This window comes from Thunnus thynnus, chromosome 3 (genome assembly GCF_963924715.1).
Source record: "Thunnus thynnus chromosome 3, fThuThy2.1, whole genome shotgun sequence".
In the NCBI taxonomy this organism is placed as follows: domain Eukaryota; kingdom Metazoa; phylum Chordata; class Actinopteri; order Scombriformes; family Scombridae; genus Thunnus; species Thunnus thynnus.
In genome coordinates, this window is record NC_089519.1 from 13552950 (window position 1) to 13574512 (window position 21563).

The 21563-nt window shown below is 39.3% G+C and overlaps 1 protein-coding gene across 8 annotated transcripts in view; it reads left to right on the forward strand.

The window, feature by feature from the left end:
- Nucleotides 1–21563, forward strand: part of kcnq5b (potassium voltage-gated channel, KQT-like subfamily, member 5b) — a 118241-nt gene that overhangs the window by 72816 nt on the left and 23862 nt on the right. For all 8 annotated transcript variants that reach the window (XM_067584354.1, XM_067584355.1, XM_067584356.1 and 5 more), the window contains exons 2-3: nt 12103–12193; nt 16067–16193. In XM_067584354.1, coding sequence (XP_067440455.1) covers nt 12103–12193; nt 16067–16193 — 218 coding nt within the window. The remainder of the gene's footprint in view (nt 1–12102; nt 12194–16066; nt 16194–21563) is intronic.

Here is a 21563-nt window from a genome sequence, read left to right on the forward strand (position 1 = left end):
AATGTGTTAATATGCACATACTGATTCACAGTGAGAAGATGAGGTTACACCACTGACACACTCCCTCATACACAACAACCAGTGTAGCTCTCTACATAAGTGCTTTCATAAGATAATGAAATTAGTTTCAGCGTGTTGCCAAACACTGTGGAATGTTTCTGTTCCAAGATGCTGCCCATCAGGATGTCTAGCATCTCAGCTCCAGCCCAGCACATGGCTGGACTTGAATATTCATTATGATTTGGAGTGGCCAAGTTACCAGATGGGAATCTGTGTGGTAGGTGGTCTGAAATCTGTTCCAATTAGACCCCAGATGTGAAAGTGTGTCTATGCAAAAACAGGTGGCTCTTTTAATCAGTCAAATAATCAGTCTTTTAATCAGTCTTTTGATCAGTGTACAATTTTCAAATGTACACCGTTACTGCCAACATGTAGTAATGAAACAGTTGATCAATTAGCCAGTTGAGTCAAAGGATTGATCAACAGCTATTTTGATGATGCATCATGTATGTCATTTATTCAGCAAAAATGCCAAATGCTGGCTTCAGCTTCTAAAAAGTAAAGACTTTCTGCTTTCCTCTGTTTCATTGTCATTGTAAATTGAACGTCTTTGCATTTTGGACTAGTGGTCGGACAAGACAAGACATTTGAAAATGTCATCCTGAGCCTTGTTAACTTGTAATTAGGTAATTTCCACTATTATTGCATTTGATAGACAGTTAAAATGATTATTATTAAAATAATGGATAATGATAATAATCATTAGGTGCTGCTACAACTTGAGAAAAATTGCAATTTTCTGTCCAGTATTGCAACTGAGATTTATATTGTGATTTTTTTTTTGAATGTTACTCCCAACCTTAATTTGTGATCTACATAGTTTTACTTTTATATACATTTACTTGTTTCTGCATCATAAAGCAATACACACACATAAACACACACACACACAAAGAAAATCTTGTTATGTAGGCTCCTCTAAACCAGTCAGTCAGAGAAGAGTCAACTTTTAAGGCTGGTAATTACATCAATGGTGTACATTAACATCAGTAAATAATATTCAGATATACTGTGATCATGGCATTCAATTGTGTCCCAGATTTATTGATTTCAGGTACATAGTTATCCAGATATGGTTACAATGACAAACTGCTGCTTTTGGAAATATTGTCTAATTACATAATTAAACTGAATTAAACTACAATAAGCCATGTCAGACAATATGATATTGGACTGATGACCTCTAATGATACTTCTGACAACTCTGCATGCTAATGTTAGCGTTAGCTTCACAGACTGCCAAAGTGAGCTGCTTTACAGTTGTGTGTCCAAAGATCCACATTCAGAAACTCAGAAACAACAGGAGATTCTGACAACGATGCCCACCAACTATCTGTATTTAACGCTGAATTTTATGACTACCAAGCTACTTGCTAACTACCTGTCTGAAACTGACGTGAAGTGATCAGACACAGCAGTCTTCTTCAACGCGACCATCTTTGAGTGTAAATAGTTCAGTCACCAACATGCAGAAAGCATATTAACCAGGAAACAGCCAAGAGTTTCTTTTTGTTGTTTGGCCAAATGTGATAAATGTTAATTAGCAACAGCTGAGCAAATTTGCTGGCAACAGTTGTCATTATGATGTAGTTGGTGAAATCAACGCTTACTGATGAAACTTTTTCACCCCCTTTTTGTTATAAATAAAATCACACAGCTCGTCATTTTAAAACTGCACTCTTTCAGATGGCAACTTTGATATAAAAATGATTAATCTTTCAACACCCAGCTGCAGTCCTACCAACATGCAGTGCTTACATAGTAAATATAGGGACAGACACCTCACTAACAACATAGTTGAGCTTAAACAGTGGAAGACCGCACAGTCAGGGTCTGGCTCACTTATGAGGTCAGAATTGTTTAGTTCTTCCTCTGTAGTTTCCATTACAAGTCCTCTTACAGCTCTGCTGATGGGGTTTTAATTTGCAGAGCCTCTTTACGTGCCTCAACATGAGAGAACAGGACACATTAAACTGGAGTGAGGCTGCTTTACGAGTTTGCACACTTGTGGTTTTTAACATTTATCCAGTTGCATTTCTCCTTCTTTTCTAACAAGCATGTTAAAGGGCCTTACATTTTCATTATACATCAGCAGTTTTGCTGAGTTTTCACTACAGATTTGTTCAACTGAAGGACGAATGTGAAATAGCTGCGCACTGTAGGTGGTCTGTGTGGCTTTATCTCCTTGTAGCGCCTTTGCAGCTTTTGTAATAGAATATAATTTCACAGCACAGTGGATTATGTGTGTGCCCTTACACAGGCTCATCTTGTTTTCCTCTTGTGTTTCTTTTTTTGGAGTTGAGCTGTGATATCTCTGCCCAGCTGTGTAGCTAGCTCTATCTTCAGTGCTGCTGTGAGGGGGGAAGCATTACAAGATGATGCACACAGTCCATCTGCTTTTTGCACTAATTATCTTTTTGGGGCACAGTAGGAAATGAGGTAAGATGAAGGAGTAATTGGTTATACAATATACAACACCAAATAGGCCAAGATTTTGACTGGGAAAAATAATATCTAAGTTAGCAAAATAAACTGTGAAAAGCATTCCACAGTGGTTTGAATTGAATGTCTATAGTTGCAATATATTTCAGAAAACTTACCCAAGAAAAATCACTATGCATTATGAGCTAAAAGAGAACAAACTGCACAGTGTATAATGTGGTCCTGTAAACCTTACAGCCTGTGTTCCTTATGTGTCTTCCTGGGACATCAGGACGTGATGTTACGTGTAATTTCTAAAGTATTTATTTAAGTGGTGTTTGAAATCAAACGTCGCTGCTGCTTTTTGTCTACAGTACGACTTTAAGATAGTTATCATCTTGTCAGTGAGATCACAAGTAAAGTTGTTACACAACTTTGATCACAGACTTTAATTATTCTGCAAACTGAATCATAAAATCCTGAAAAACAATCATGAAAATGAACTTGAGATTGTAAATTTTCAGTCTTTGTAGTTACAGATGCCTCCAGCCTTCACCATGCAGCAGGAAAAAAGCTTTCCCTGTACAGAGCTTTGCTGTAATATATTGAGGATTTTGTGTTGAACTACATGAATCCAGAATGTGCACCACTTGAATGTAGCATTAAAGGTTTCCATGCTTGATGGGGGAGAAAGTAAGAGCAAAAAGAGACAGGTACATCTCCAGTATCAGCAGGCTGCCGCAGGAAAAACTGTGTCTGCATAATGTACTCGCATTTAACACGACAACGTGACATTTCACAGCACCACATCAGTGCTCATAAAACCTTGAAATAACAATCATCAGTAATGTAACAGCCATATCATGCTAATGTCATAAAAATATACCATTTCACACCCATCCGTTCTTCTCAGAACTGTGAATGTTTTTTTGTGTTGTTTTGAGTTATGAGGAGTTATAACACATCATGTTAAAATTCTGTAAACTTTAAAAACCTGAGGCATGAAAGTTTGTTCTTGACTTAGTAGTAGTTGGGTGTATGATCTATCCAGCATCCATGATTAATCTTCATGACAACTGAGAAAACATGAAATACGGTTAAAAGCTCTGGAAAAGGGGTAGTGTGAGGGATTGCAATTTGAAATTCCATAATTACATACTGTACTAATCCCAGTAATGCTCTGTTACTTTGACAATGTTGGGGTCAGCTTATTTGCTGTCTTAATGGGAGCTGGATGTAGGTAGGCTTATCCACCACCAAAAGAAATGTGCTTCCCAGTAACTTGTCTGATGTACATATTGTGTCTTCTTAGCTGCTTGCTAACATTAGCTACTGTTACACCTACATTCAGAAGGCATCCAGTTTGTTTGTTTTTTAAAGTTGGACTGTGTGTGACCTCCGCAGCTTCATTGTGAGGACAGGACTTTTGGACTGCTGCTGTAGTCACTGAGGCTAATGCTAAGCTATACAATAGTATGTTGATGGTCAGTAAATAGCTACCTCCAAATTGTAAGCTGGCTGCTTGTTAAACCACGGTGTTTCATTTTCTGATGTAATATGCAGGTGTGGAGGCTTTGGAGTCATATAGAGGCACCTTTAAGGGATTTGGCAATTTTCTATATTTTTCTTAATGACAACAATGTGCAGGGCCAAACCAACAATGAACTCATCATACTTAAAAGTATTGTGTGTGTGTATCCAAAGCCTGATATATCTTACTCTTCTGTGCCGTAGACCTCCATTGTTGTCCAAAAATACTTCAGTGAGCCACACCGCTGTTCTGGGTAACATGTTGCTTCATCCCTGAACACAGTGGTTATCGTAGCTTGCATAGAAACAGCTCCTAACAGTAAGTGAGGTTCCCAGTACAGTAGACACCAATGCACATGCATCTTGCAACACATCTTGACTTTGGACTGAAGTTCTTTGAGAAATTTATAATATAGCACAAAGTCAAGAAGTTGTGATATGTAGCACAGCAAGCTAGTGAAGCTCTGTAAACTGAACTGCATTCCCGCACATTTTCAGTTGCATCTGCCGTGCAAGGAACCTCACTCCTGAGGGTTGATATCTTATCACTGTTTTTATTCTTTTGAGCCATTTATATACACAAGTATTTTGTAATACACACACAATACTTGTAAGTAGCATGAATTCATTGTCGGTTTGGCTCTGCACATGAGATTTGTTGACAATAAGAAAAATCTAGAAAATCACTAGCCAAATCCTTTAATGGAGCTGTACTGAGTAACAAGAGTAATGTAACTAGTAAGTGTGAGTGGCTTTTGCTGTTGAGTAGGTAAAGTAAAGTAATGTGATTACTTATGTAACGAGTAGGATATAATGTGTAATTGATTGCATTTTTCTAGTAACTTGCCCCACACTTGTAACACTATTAATAGAGAGGTCCGCTTCTGTCTACATATTCAAGTATGCAAACCTTAGACTGTTTTATTCAACATCATATAGTGCATATGATTGTTCAAGGGTATACTCAGTCCAGGTAAAGATTTGTCAAAAGAATTCCCCCCGAAACCTGTCAGATCCATACTTTTCTCGTTGCTGCATTATTTTTCTGTTTTTCTGTTTATTTATCTTTTCAGAAGGTTAAGTGCCCCATTGTGTCACAGACACACACAAACACACACACACACACACACACACACACCAGCACTCATCTCTGTGTACTGGCATTGGCAGCAAAGCTAAACGACAAAACTACACAGTAAAAATTTTACAGTGGCTCGTTTAAGGTTGGAAATAAGCATACACATGCTCTGAGTCTGCACTCCACTGATCCATGCTGCTGCTGCTGCTGCTGCTGCTGCTGGACATAGTGGCTGCTTGCCTTCTAGCCTCAGTGTGAAGTAATCTATAAAGCCTACTGTTTGTGAAGCTATACTAGGAAATAGTATGGATGACTGAAGTGTAGCTGACGCTCCCAAACAGAGAGCAGCAAATTAAACTTTACAGCCAAACTCTCCCTGCAGTCCCTCCTCCATCCAGTGACGTCAGAACATGTCAGTGGATGCCAGAGCTACACACAGCTGAGCAGCAATTGGCAAGTATCGAGGATATAATGGAAATACCCACCCTTTGCCTAATTATACTCAAAACATACACAGTAACATGTGTCCAGCCTGCGTGCACACACAAAAAATTGAATTTAATGACGTAAAAAGGAAGCACTTTGTCCACAAAGTATCAACCACACCAAAACATTCTTGCAGCAGCCAGATACAATATGGATGTCATCTGTTGACTTTGTGATCTGCTCCAAACCTGTAATTTTTCCTTTACCCAAACATAAACAGCACGACAGCCCTGGACCACATTATATTGAGACTTTTTTTATATTTAGATTGGAAATATGTCAGAGTCTATGTGTTTGTTATTCTTAATGATGCCACATTGGATGGATGTATGTGGATCTGACTCTGTGTGCATTATTTTCACAGTGCTATCTCTTGCCTGTGTTATCAAAGTGTCATTCTTCTAAGCACTGTGCACAGCAAAAAAACCTCACACACTAACAAATGAACACACAGGGCTCTTCCTAAATGCATCACTGTATCAATAGCCAGATGTCATGAAAATCCTCGCTCCCCGTCTCTTTTTGAGCCAACGTCGCAAGTTCATTTACACTCATCTAATCTCCCGAACACATTCTGCTCATTCTGCTCTCTCTTTCAATGCCTCATGGAGACTGAGGTGCATAACATCAGAGTAATGGGGAGGGAGAGACACAATGTTCCCCCCCTCCCTGCTGCTGCTTGATAAAATACAGTGTGCATCCCTAGCTCAGCCTTTCAAAGGGCCCAGGTGCATTATGGAAACTGTTCTGTCGTCTTCAGGTCTTGTAGCAGCGTCTTCTGAGCTTCACACTCATTTCCCCCAGCTCACTGTCACACACATAGTGGCTGAAAAAGCACATGTACACACATGCTGTCTTGCAGATTTAGTGTTTGTGCATGTGTGTGTGACCGTGCTGAAAGAGTGCAAAGACAGGGAATGTAATTGCAGTATTTCGTTCCTTAAATCTACTCCTCCCCCATTTACGCCTTTTGAAATGTGCTGAGTACACTGAGAAGGCCTGTCGCTGTTGGAATAGACTGACACTTTGTTAGGGCAAATGTAAAGAATGCTTTGAGACATGCAATGCATGTCTGTGTGGAAGAATGTAAGCACATGACCTCAAAGGGAAGGTCGAAGGTCATAAGGTCATGGCCTTGGTTCACAGTCCCCATAAAAGGAGGCAGACAGACTACTGTGGTTAGTTATGTTGAGACCACTGGTGATGACGTTTTTATAGATGATGTTTTACTCTGAGTTGTGCCAGCTTTTTGGACCTACTGTAGTGATGACATCTCATGGCCATGTTGCTTAATATATAGAGTCATTTTAAGTCCAGTGGCTTCAGACATGAAACCTAAGCTAAAACAAAGATTGTAAAAGGTGTTAATCTAATAATAGAATGGATACAGTTTGTGGCCATGTAAACAATAGCAGTCACGCACAGCATATGTACTAACAAGACAGACATCAGAAAGGCCAACAGACACGAATATTTTTATGACCCCGAACAGGTCTTTTATTGGGGTTTAGGTTTCACTTTGTGGTCTGCATCTCCTCATAAAGTCACTAAGGATAACACAGAGCTGACGTTAACGTGACACACTCTTCTCCTGGTCACCGGCCCGGCTTTATTTGAGAGGTAAAGTGAAAAAGCAGAAAATGATTTTTACTGTCTGCAACTCAAGCTATGGTATTTGAGAAAGGTATCTTCTGCCAAAGCATGCGAGTCCACTAACCACCTCAACAGGCTGTGAACTCTGACCTGTTTCCAGTATCTAAATTCCATACTACATACTAATTATAACCCAGTTTGAATTATGGAGTGAGTTAATTTGTGCTGAAACAATTAGTTGAGTAATCAATTAGTAAAAACAACAGAACATTTGTAGAGAACAGTTTTGATAATCAGTATTGTTGAAGTCATTCATCAAGCAAACTTACCAAAGTGTCACTGGTTTCAGACTGTTGGTTGGATGAAACAAGTCATTTGGAGACATCACTCTAGGATCTGCAAATTTTTGAGGCATTTTAAAATGTATTTTTAGCTTTTCATATACTAAACAGTTAAACAATTAAATGGGTTTAGCATTGCACCTCCATAAAGTTGGAACAGCCAAAAATTGTTGATCTTAAAATTCCCATAATGTAACTCGACTGCATAATTTGTTACACCTTTCCTGCCCTGTAAATGCTTATGTTTGTTAAACTCTCGTCTCCAGTGTGTAACACAGGCTTTCTGTTCAGAATTTGAAGTCTCATAACACAAGCCACAATATCCCTAATTACATCATTACGTGATGCCATCATTAGGGTTATTTTTTCAGGCTTTAGAAAGCGTCCTCTAGAGCTACAGAAGATATTATATAACTGTTTTCACAGGCTGAGTAGTACCAACCAACATTATGTTTAAAATTGATGGAGCGCCCTTTTAACTGATTAACTGGAAAAATAATTGACTGTGTGGTTTTTTGATGGACAGCATAGCATAGTTTGAAAAAAATGACAAAAAAAATTGTGGTCAGGGATGAAACAGCTCCAGGAACATCTCTCAAAAGAAAAAAAAAGTATTAAATCTTTGGAAAATTGTGCTTCCTTGTTGTTTACTTAAAGGTGCAGTGTGTAGAATTTGGTGGCATCTAGCAGAATGGACTTGGCAGAATTGGAATATAATATTCATATGTATGTTTTAATAAGTGTATAATCACCTAAAAGAATCCTTGATAATTACATAGAGAGCAGGTCCTCTTTCACAGAGGCCACCATGTTTCACCACCATGTTTCTACAGTAGCCCAGAACAGACAAACCAAACAGTGGCTCTAGAGAGGACCTTTCACATTTTTCACAAGTTTTGCAGCCACTGTAGGTTTACCTACATGCTTGGAAGGGAAGGTGTATTCAGTTGGTTGCAATGTGCAACTTCATCGCTAGATGCCATTAATCCTACATACTGGTCCTTTAATTGGCTGTCGTTTTCCATAGTGAGTTGGTGTCTGTTGGCACACTTTTTATGTTATTTCCTATTTGTACAACATGATAAAGTGCATTCATTTCTGGTTTACCAACTGGTAAATAATTACATGCTGAACAATATTAGTATGTAGTTTGGGACTGAGACAAGGTTCAGTTTAACTGTCACAGTAATAGGATAGAATCAGTTGGAAAAGGCAGTTATGAGCTACTGACGGAGAAAAATAAATATCTAAGTCAAGTCAAATACCACGATGGTCTACTGGCAAACAAAATTTTGATGATTCAGCAACCTACTAGTTCAATCAACAGGCAGGAGCAGAATTTGGCTTCAGGACCATGGACAGCATCACAGGACATATCTCATGTCGTGAGTGAGAGCTTCTTCTGGGACCATCTGATGTTTGAAAATCCAATCAGATCTGAGCATTACGGCAACATTAGTCTGTTAGCATACTGTGATCAAATTAACATATGACAAGGACTCATCAGAGAAGCCTTTTTGATTTCAGAGTAATGATTCTTTGCATGTTTCATTCTCAGTCAGTCTGTGGTTATCAAGGTTGCATTGCTCTTCGCCTGCTGCATTATATACCTTAGATCAAGTCCTTCACCCAAAACTCCAAATCCATATCTTGCACAGATAACAAAGGGGATCACAAAGGTGATTCAGAATAATGACGGATGATAGGGTATAATGCACTGTTGCAGTGTGTGGACATTAGTCATTAGTCTTGTTACTCATTTTCCGAACAAATCAATTAAATTATGCAAATGAGAACAGCACATACCACTTGTTGAGTGGAGCTGGGTCTCTTTCTGTTTATGTGCATGGAAGAGGGGTGGAGGATGCATTTGAAAGAGGTGATTGGGTGAGTGGGTGGAAGGACAGATGTCTCTGTTTTGTAATTGCGAGGGTGTGTTTGTGGTTGTGAGTGTATGTGTGTCTGCATATTTCTGAGAGTAAGCCAGCTTAATTTTCAGCCGCTGCTGTTTGGAAGGTTAAGAGCAATCACTCTGCTGGAAGTGTGGAGCGAGACACTCCAGATTAATTCAACTGCCTGCGAGCGCAGGGCATCGTGACACACGAGGACCAAGGCCAGCTGAGAACACTAGTTTGTGGGATTAATTAGCGAACTTCGCTGAGTGCTTAATGATTCTGTCAGGGTGCTTTTAAGTAGCTCTCTACCCCCTTTTAAAGTAAATATATCAAAACTGGAAACACGAGTAAGACTATGGATGAAGGGAGTTGATTGTCACTCTGTAATTTTTGGTCTGACAACCTTGTAAGTGTGAGACGCGTAGGTGTGCCAGTGACAAGGAGTTTGCTTTTCAGCTGACAGCACCACAATGCCTGTCACTAGATATTTTCCACCAGTCAAAATCACATTATTCGAATCTTTGAAAATGTCAACAGAGCAAACCTCAAACGTTTGAAACTTTAATTTCATGGAACCTCCAGCCGCTCTTTTCACCCTGTGACAGAGCAGAAGGAGGGCATATGGGTCAAGAAATAATGACATAACCATTCTTGTGGCTGTGGAAAATTTTGACCTCAGTTTTGGCTCTCTGAATGTCAGCAAGGGCCCAACGGGGGTCAGAACAGCACAGTCCTGTTCTGTACTGTGGGCTACGGGACAGTGACCCACTCTGCACACCCACCATTTTCACACAGGCGCCATTCATACGCTGGACATAATCCTGATAGCCCCCGATTTTCAAGATTGAAAGACTTCCTTTCAACTCTGCGATAATCTGGGGTCAATTTTGCACCAAGGGGCCGATAGTAACAGTCCCCAGTCTTTACTTCAATACAGCTGTGGAGATGGACAAACTAGATGGCCAGTAATGACATGTCTGCAGCCAGAAATGTATATTTGGCAGTTTTGTATTCATCAAAAACATGAATGGTTAAGAAATAATTATGAGTTGTTTTCATATCATTGCACTGACTAAGAAACCTGGATGTAAGGACTTGAGTTTCACAGCAGTAAACTGGTGGTAATGGCTGACAATGCCAATACAATAAAATATTATAGTGAATACAGAAATCACATACAAGAATCCAAGTATGTTAAGATCATGAACCAGATATGTTTTAAGTTGATATAGGGATATTATTATTGTTATTATTATTATACAGGCCTTTAAATGAAGTAAACAAGTGCATTAGATTTTAATGGGTTTTCATTTTTTTAATTTTAATTTATGTTTTTTATGTTTCTGTACTTTCATGAAATACATTTGGTATAATTAAATCAAGTTTCACATTTAGGCTCCATATATATATATATATATATATACATATATATATATATATATACATATATATATATATATATATATATATATATATATATATATATATATATATATATATATATATATATATATATATATATATATATATATATATATATATATATATATATGGACATGGAATTTGAATTGGAATAAGCCACAATGAAGAATTAAGTTGATGTATTGGACACATTTCCTTTATATTGATGGAGCAAATGTTTTTCCTTTTCTTTCGGGAGCTGGAGGTAAATATTCGTCCGATGGATCTCATTGGTGAACTGAATTTTTACAGATAAACAGTTACAGTTCATAGTTAAATTGTGATGAGATAAATGTTCAGTAGCAGAGATGGCTGGTAGAATTACCCACCATGCAGCTTGTTATTTCAGTCTTGCTACTTTTAGCTTTGCACCTTTCTTCCAGCACATATCATCAGCCCACACTGTCATGAAATAAGAGGCCTGAGATTGAAGTCAGCTTTTGAGGTAAAAGTGTTTCACAAATGTAGAGGCCTAAAGGTTAGTGCTTGTCTAAAGGTCTGCAGTATGAATTATTAATGTGTAACTGTAAAAACATAACGCAGGACATGGCTGAAAAAAAGCCATGTCTGCTCAACTGAACCTCCACTTGGACAACAGTTAGAAATAAAGTACACACACAGCATGTTGACCAGCCTTTCTCCGGCAGGCTTAAGAGGAGATCTGAGATGATAAAACACAGATGTGCTCTCACCGTTTAGCATCAAGAGCCACCGTAACTCTAAACCCTGCGCTCGTTATTTCAGACAATGATGTGGTTTTGGAAGATTTATGTGATGGAAAAAAAAACAACATGTTATGCTTATGAAGATGGAAGGCTATGGTTTCCTGGCCAAGGGAGCGACAGTCAGAGTGTGGAAATGGTCGGATGTTGCTTGTTTTCCAATAGCCGCAGTTTCACTGCTTGTTTCTTGCAAATCATGTTGCACAAACAAGCATGATTAACTTGATATCTCAGGAAATTGAATAATAGTTAGGCTCATGGTTCACTGCAGAGAGGAAATAAGTTCTGTGATTGTGCTGCCAGATTGTTCGTGCACTGCTTCTTCCTTCAGCGCCAGAAGGGGTTCAAGAGTTTGTCATATAGGAAAATCCAGAGGACAATTCCACTTTAGTGTACATTTCTATAATCAACATTGAAAATTGTGTTTTGGAAGTTATGAATTTGATCCTCTGGTCAATGTGTTCACTTTACATCTATGTTGTATTTATGATTCTCTCCTTTGTTTTTCTGTTTAGTTTCATCTTGGTCTTCAGCTGTCTGGTCCTCTCTGTGTTCTCAACCATTCCGGCTCATCAGGACTTCTCCTCTTACTGTCTGCTCATTCTGGTAAGAAACTGGAGAAAAAAAAGAACTTAATATTTTTTCTCGATTTGTATTTGCATTTGTATCTGACCAAGACAAGAGGTTGTGCATTCTGTCCCCCACAGTTAATCTCTACCCCATTCAAACATTTTGACCAAAAAGAATGTCTTTTTTCACATATTACATAAGCAGTTACCTGTTCAATTATATTTTATGTGAAATCATTTTTTAAAGCAATATCCATAGTCAGGAACAAAACTGCGACAGAGCGTAAAGGTTGTAAAATTGAAATATAGTAACTCTGAAAATACTACTATCAGTATGTGAAAGACTTCCTCCACAGTCCCTAAAATATCACCACGGCAACAAAAATACAAGATTTGTTTTGGTGCTTGTGTTGCGGTGGGAGAGAGGCTACTCTGCATTACGAGGGAACGCTGGCGTATACTGGCTGCCACTCCTCTTTGCTAAATAGACAATTGACTGTGAACTTCACTGCTTGTGTGATCAGTGGCCTTCCTGCATTTAGCTCAAGCTTTTTATGTTTTTCTGTTTTCTGTCTGCATGTTATGATCACTCCCTGAGTTGAAATACATTCTATCGAACTGGTAGACTTTGGATTAACTAAATTACTGCCTATCTTCTCTACTGGGATTGGATTTTTGCACTATTCAACATACAGTGCTCTCTACCCGCTCTACTGGGATCCTTTTTCTCCAGAGGACAGCGGCTATCTCTTCTTCTAGCCTGCCGGCTCAGGTGTACCACAAAGACCCATCTGGCTCCCCTGCACTCTTTATCAGCGTTGAAATCACCCAGAGCTGCACTGTCACTGACGGACTCTAGTAACTGGGGTTTTTCTTCAACTGGAGCTCCCCTCATGTTTGTTGTAATGATCTCCACTGTGTGACTGTTACTTTGGCTGTTACCAACACTGCAATGCTGCCCAAATGACACAACTGCTTTAATTATATGTCCTACACCACCACACAGCTACAAAATGTACGCAGTTTCCTAATTACACCCGAAAAGGGGTTTTTAACCCACTGCCAAGAGTTTGGAATTTTAAGAAAAAGACCTCATTACATCCATAGAAGTTTCAGTGTAGAATACAGAAGCAAAACAAACTTGGGCGTTATCGATGGAAACATCGCGAGACTACCCTATACCAGGCAAGATGCAAAATAAGGAGTGGATCACAGTGTACTGCAGAGTTTACAGACTTCCTTTCTCAGCTCTGCCTCCTGCTACCATGGAGCTATGCAATACATCATCTCTCACTGATAAATCCCTCCTCATACATGACCACATCTTGGACAAGGGGCTTGATTTCATGTACCGAACAGAAACCTGGCATAAACCAGGAGACTACTCTGTCCTTAATGAGGCCTGCACTCCTGACTGTAGGTACATGGAAAAAGCCCAAAGCTCTGGTTTAGCAATCATACACCGGGCTGAATTGAAACTGTCTTCCAATGCCTGATCTTTCTTCTACTGAATGCCTTGCTCTAAAATGTAAGCCTCCACACTCCATGACAGTACTTCTCATCTACCGCCCCCCCAAACCAAACTCATCAGTCCTCCCTGAGATACACAACCTCCTCACGTCACTCTGTTGTTGGTGATATGAATATACACATCAACAACCCCTCCTGTCAGAGTGTCTTGGCCTGAAGTAGCATGTTGATGTCCCTACTCACACCAGGGGGCACACACTTGACCTGGTCATCACTGACTCCGCCCCCATCAATAACCTACAGGTCTATGGATTTGACATTCCTGTCACCCCCTACTAACCCTAAGCGTCAAATGCTTTCTCGGAACTGGAAAAGCCATCAAGACTATGGAGCTCCAGCACATATCCTGCCCCGCTATTGCATCAGTGGATGAACTAGTGGGATTCTGCAATACATCTCTGAGCAGTGTCTTTGATCTTCATGCCCCTGTCAAGACATGTGAGGTCAATTTTTCACACTCTGCTCCCTGGTTCATGTATGACCTGTGAAAAATAAAAACAGCTGGGCATGTCCTGGAACGACACTTAAAATGCTCAGGGCTCGCTGTCCATAAACTAGCCTTCTGTGAACATCAAAGGACTTTTCAAAGTCCCTTAAAGATGCTCAGTCACAGTTCTACTCTGATGTAATTAATAACAATCCTGGCAACCCTAGGCATCTTTTTTCCACCATGAATCATCTCCTGAAGCCATAGTCATCTTCCCCAATTGAGGCTACATAAGAGCGATGTAACAAGCTCTCCGTCTCTACTCCATTTTACTGGTGTCAGGCAAAGCCACATTGAGGAAATCCTCAGAAAGATGAAACCATATACTTGTGCCCTGGACCCCATTCCTACAGCTCTGCTCAAATCATACATCCCCATTCTCAGGCTCCTGATCACCCAAACTGTCAACCTCTCCCTTCAAACCGGCAGTGTTCCATCTGCCCCCAAGGTTGTAGTCATCTGCCCCCTCCTCAAGAAGCCCACCCTGGACCCAGAAGTTCTTGCCAGCTACAAACCTACCTCCAACCTCCCTTTACCACCCAAAGTGTTGGAGAAGGTGGTTGCTTCTGAGCTTCAGGACCACCTTAAACACAACAACCTATCTGAAAAATTTCAGTTAAGTTTTCGTTCAGCATACAGCACTGAAACAGCTCTGTTCAGGGTTGTGAATGACCTGCTAATGGCAGCTGATGCAGGTTCTCCTGATTCTCCTTTACTTGAGTGTTGCGTTTGACACTGTGGATCACACTATCCTCTTGTAGTGCCTCCACACCACTATTGGACTGTCTCCTCCTCTCACCTGCCAGTGAAAGGAGGAGTTTATGAACACAGGAGGAGTGAAGGAACACACAAAGGAAACACAGAGCAAACCAAACCCCAGAAAACACAACACCATTTAATAATAACTCAGCATAAATCAAACTGTCTCCAAATAAATAAGCCTAGGTACACAGCACTACAAGCTAACCAATAATCTAATACAGTCTTTCAAAGATACAACTCAATAACATGAATGAGCAAACCCAAATGACAAAAAAGACTGGACAACGGAAGTGTAACACAGAAAACCAAAAGAACAAAAAAACACAGAGTCCAAACCATGAGTCCATGACACATTTATGATTCATGGACAACACAGTCCATGAAGTCTCATTCCAATAACAATTTGGAGGACAGGTGTAAAATTCTATAGGTCAGGGGCCTCTGGTCTGATGGCAGGTTGAGTGTGTTGCTGTGATTGAGACTGTTGTGCGTTCCTATCACATTGGGTGTGATGAACCTACAAAAATGCTGATGAGTTACAAATTGAAAACACACACTAAGCTAGTTAGAATACAATACACTAATGACACCAAAGTTTGGGTGTGACAGGGTCAGGTCATCCATTTGACAGTGACTCATTTGTTTAAGTGCTTGCCTTGATGGTGGTAATTTTACTTGCTTTAAGCACTAATAACACTAAATGAGGTTGCTGGAAAGACAGAGAACTCCCAGTGCACATGAAAGAAAAATGCCTTTGAAAAGACTCTTAGTGTGACTCAACATATGTTTTTTAAAAGCCTCTAACTGAAAGGAGAGGTCATTTTGTTGTACAGTCGAGCATTTACTGCGCATGGTTGTCCTTGCAGCAGTAAATAATATTTCACAAATGGCACTGCACTAATTTCATCAGTTTTGTTATCTAATGGAACCTGAATCAGTGTGCGTGCATTAACAGATCCTGACATCCATTTTAATGACAAAAACATTCCATTAATGATGTACAATAATATATAATGATGTATTTGTAATCTACACTGACAAGCAATGATTCACATAATGCCTGTGAAACCACATTCTGTTATTATCATTAACGCATTGTCTCTGTCACTGACCTGCTTGAACTCCCTGCAGGAGTTTGTCATGATAGTGGTGTTTGGGCTGGAATACATCATCCGCATCTGGTCGGCGGGATGCTGCTGTCGTTACAGAGGATGGCAGGGTCGACTCCGCTTCGCCAGAAAGCCTTTCTGTGTCATAGGTGAGTTGTTGGAGCACACCTGTTTGTTGAATCACTCTTTTGGAATCAGACACTTGACCATTCTCCCCCGCAAACACTCCAGCAGTAGCACCATTTCCTCTCCTTCATTGTTTTGACACTTGTTTCATATTTCAGTTGCCTTCTATTTGCCCTCTGGTGAACACAGTTGTCTTCTCTGTGAACGCAATTTGATGTTAGGCGCAAGCATGGCTCCACAGCACGCTATTGACCATAGTTTGCTCGTGTCATTTTCAGTTGTGGTCAGAGCTCCTAAGAGGAGAGAGCATTTACGTAATGAGGTTGCATTTACTGCCTTTTATTCTTTCCACTGTTTAGACATGGGTCTCTCTGCTCCTTCTTGGAAGGTTTGGGTGCTCGAGGGAAGGAGAGCAGGGCTTAGCGGTCACGCAGGGTGCTGTGAGCTCCCATCATCACACATAGTAGCCACTGTTGTGGTGAGCACTGAGGGAATGTGAGCAAAACAGAAAGGCGCAAATAATGTAAGAGAGAGAGAGAGAGGCAGGGAGACAGAGTGTGACAGAGAGTGTGAGAAAATGAGAGAGATGATGGGATCAAGTAAGAAATTGAAAGAGAAGTTGAGTTGAACTCAGAGGACCTGAACAGTAGAGAGACAGATGGAGGTGATGCAGGCACGCATGACAATCAGCCCCATCATGCATTTGTGGCATTAACAGATACAACTAATTAATAGATTAGGTGTATGACTTATCACCTCTGTGTTCTCACTTCTGTCATGCACTGTGTTATGTATTAAAATTTTCTGTGCAGATAAGAAGGGGATTATGGGAGTTGTTTGTAAAATCACAGCTACAGCATTTTGTTGTATCTAAGTATTATGTCAAGTTGAATTGAACTGAAAATTAATTGTGAAAAATGTTTGTTTTTAGATTACTGCTCAGCTGCTACTCCTCCTAATTTAGGAGTCACTGTGTAATAGAGAATTGTTAACAAAGAAGTTTTGACATGCCTTAATGATTTTTTACAGTGCAGATAGAGGAGTGAAGTGTGTGATCGTGACTGACAGACTGATCTAGTTCCAGGACATTAAGAGGCTGGTGTATTAAAAACAATAAGTTAGTAAATACACCATGAGAGCAGTAAAATCTGCAGTTAAACGCTCAGACAATTTAACATTCCTCATTCCTCTGATGGACCGTTCAGATTGAAATTTATGAAATATTCATATAATTAAGGCGTCAATTAATCCAATTCCTCTGGTAGAAAGACTGATGTTTGTTAAATTAAAAGATGCTTGGCAATATTGCAAATAATCAGTCTGACTCTATAGAGATCAGTTTAGTCATTACTGCAAATGAAGGCATTTCAATTGCTTGATCGAAGCTATTACATTTTCCTTTGAAAAAACAAAACTAGTATTGTTGACCTCATTTTGTTTCATTTTATTTATTTATCATTTATATATTTATTTGTAGATTTCAATGTTTAATCAAATTTTAAGGAATAATTAATTGAGCATATAAGTTCATTTTTGACCTGTGATCAGTATGTGTGACAAAATAATCTCCACTAATGGTCCACTTACTAGCATGGCAAGACTTTCAATTGTATCTCATAATCTTCATCAGTGAAGGGATGAGGTTGGATGATTATTGGATAACCGGTGTTTCACATGTAGGACACGTGAACACATCTGAGCCAGTTCCATATGCTGATGAAGACCATGAGATGTGGTTGAAAGCTTTCTTTGTCACATAGTATTAAATTTTTCATCATATTATAATATTGTATTATATCAGTTGTTGTTGTCTTGTTAAGTCATTGTCACATCAGAACATAGAAGCAGATTAACTGGTAATGTTGGTAATGTTAACTGGTAATCTACCTATATTACTCTGTTATATATTAATACTATTGATCTTCCCTTTGAAAAATAATAAATCAGAACGAGTCACTCTACTGGTTTACCGGTAAAATATCTGAAATGAATACTGAACCCTTAAAGTAAACTTTAAACTTTTCGTGTTGGTGTTGGCACAAATGATTGTAGCCAAAATTTTCATCATTTAGCTAATCTAATCTGTAAAACAGATCCAATTTATAATTTGTTCACACTTTTTGCTGTATAATAATGCCAGAAATTATGTTGAACAGTTTATTTGTGGCAGTGGGGATCCTCAGTTACTTGGTATCAAAGACAGAAACAACTTGGCTGTAAATATACAGAGTCACATTAGTGCCAAAATAATGCTTGCCAAGGGAAGTTGTTTACTGCTCCTGTGAAAATTCTTGGTGTGTTCAGAATATCAATTTGCATGCAAAATTTCAACATTCATATACAGATATACTGTATATATATTAAGACTCTCTCTCTCTCTCTCTCTCTCTCTCTCTCTCTCTCTCTCTCTCTCTCTCTCTCTCTCTCTCTCTCTCTCTCCATATATATATATATGACTTCATAAACATCTGTGTATGTGTATGGCTTCTGGAATTACCAAAATGAACTCATAAATTAGACTGGAACCAATTTTACCATAGCTAAGCTAAGTGGTGTAAGCAGGTGATTTGTCCACTAGAGTCATTTAAAACCTGTTAGGACCAGATCCTTAAGTACAGACACTCCCTGAGGACTGAGAAAGAAACACATCCAGAACAAATGATTCCCAACCTGAACAAATGATTCCTGCCGCACAGTTCACGTTATTTATTGGGGTTTGTTCTCCGAAGGTGTGTTTGTCAATGTTGTCTGATTTCCCTGTTGGCTCTTTCACTTCAGAGTTTGCCTGAAGGTCACTTTATGCTGTAAATGAGGGGTTTAATCTTCAATCTGCTGTATATCCCATGTGGAAGTAAAATGATTACCTTGAGTTCATCATTTGTTTGTTTGTTTGTTTGTTTCAAATGTTGATTGTCTCAATTTGGAATATAACAGCCCAAAGAAATGACGGAACTGTATGTTGGGAGGCAGCTTGGGAAATCAGTGCAGCACCTGCAATGAAAATTCATTGATTTGGCTTCTGGAGAGATGAGATGGTTAAATCATTGTTAGTTTGCTCCCAACAGATTTATCTCTTTTATTTCATTCTCTGCCTACATTATACAATATGGTATTTGATCAAATTGAGATAATGATCCTATAGTATCATTCAAGGGTTAAAAAAAAGTCCAATTGAATCGCTTTACTTTGAAATGCACAAATTTTACATAAGGATATTAGTTTACATGTCATGAGAGGTACTGCTCAGCCTGTATAAACAGTTGTATAACGTTCTCTGTGGCTCTGGCGGAGCGTTGTAAAATCTGAGAAAAAAAAACCCAAGCTGATGATTTACAACTTGTGAAATGCTGTTGTTAGCCTGTTAGACATGCTTGCTCCTGCAGTTTGCACTTACAACTCTCCCCACACAATCTATTTCCTGTCCTGCCTTCTATTTGTCACAGCATGTTAGTAAATTTCACCTGGCAAAATCCAGTTTGACTGCAGTTTGATGAAAAGACTACTGAGCTGCATTATGGAAAATTTGGAGGGTTTTGTTTTTAGCTTGACCCGTACAAGGGACTAATAGTCAGGGTATCTCAGCCTTTGCCGCACTGATTTAGTCCATTTTTGAGGTGTAATTTGATGCTCGCTGTAGGATGAAATCACTCCTCTTACTCCAAGACACACAATGAACACAGATACAGACTGACAAAAAACAAAACTAAAAGCCAACATTATTTGACAGATGTTTATGAAGTTTAATATTTAAAATTTTCAGCATTCCAAAAGTCCATCAATGAGATATTCCAGTCTCACTTCCTGTACAAACCTGAGGTGTTTTGTTTTATAATCATGGAAAAACCTTTGACTGACGACTTGTCGGCCTGTGCACTTCTACTCACATGGGCACACACCTCGATCACACACACTCATACTACAAGTGCGCGCACACATTCATCCTTCTGTCATTCACTTCTCTCATATTTTTCTCTCTGCACCTTCAAAGGGAGTGAAGCTGCTGCAGCTCTGCGGGTGCCCTGGAGACTCTCATCCCCTGGGTGTTATTAATATATTTTTCATAGTGCTGCTGCAGACTTTTCCCCTTTTCCCTCTCCCCCACCACGGGTCAACTGGTCCATGGTTTTATAGCAGGAGCCATCAGCCACACCTTGGTCAGCATTTTCTCTCAAACATAGGGTTCGGCGGAAGGACAGGAGCGGGAGGGACGTTTATACATGAGGGAAAAAACCTCTTGCACACAGTGAACTAAATAACACTACTTAAGGTTTGGGTTTCACATCGCGCGTCACTGAAATAGAAGATCCGTTTGCGAGAGGAGCGAAGGGGAAAAGAGGAGGAAAAATGTTATTTCTTGAGTCATAGGAGCTTGTTTCTTTAGTTGTCTGTGTTCTTTGTGGGTTTGATGTTATTCATTTGCTCAGTGTGGTTTCTGTGTGAACTTCCTCTGAACAGAGTCAAATCTGTGTGTGTGTGTACTGTATGAATATCTCTGCCTGTGACCCTCTGTGCCTTTGTTTGTTGATGTTTGAGTATCTGTCTGTCACAATTTGCAGCACATACAGTGATACAGTTACTTATACTGTATGTACATATGGGGAATTGAAAAGAAAGAAATGTGAAACCCAATGATGATTATACGTGTGTGAAAAAATCCTTATGGAACACTGCTTTACCCAATTACTTCTCCCCCACTGTCCTGTTTGTGTCTGCACAGCAGATTGATGTGGTAGCCAGGCACCTTATACATATAGTGTGTATACATAGGAAGAGTACACAGTACATTATTGTACAAGATGCCCTTGGCGGATTGTGTCAGCTCCAGCAATATGGAGCCTTTGTTGGGATAATTTGCCACAGTGAGGGGTGACAGCAGTGAGTTGTTGTTATTGCAGCAGCATGATAGACATCAAGCCAGCTCCATATATTCTGACCCCAAGGCTTGGATGAGCTATCCAGACTGTCTGTTTAAAAGGCCAGTTTCAAGTTAGGATCATTAATATGATATATTTGCCTTTAGGTTGTACTTTTCTGCTCCTCTGACAAGTAATTTCTGTTTCTTTTTGTTCTCATGTATATAAGCATGTTCAACGTAGTTGTATTATTTTATCTTGGCTGTCAAAATGGTTATTTCCCAGTATTTGGGTGTTACAAAAATTTCACCAAAAAGTCACAATTCTCTCATGGTATGTAATAAATAAAATGAATTGTTCATTTAGGATGCAAGAAATAAGGGCAATACAGAATGAAATAACAGGTTAATTTATTAAAGGAAGTCTTGTTCTAGAATATTATTTCAATTTTAAAAGACATTTCTAAAACATTTATCGACCTGATGCTGATTTTTTTTTTTTTTTTTCCGTGGTTGAGTCATAATAAAATACACGTAGGTA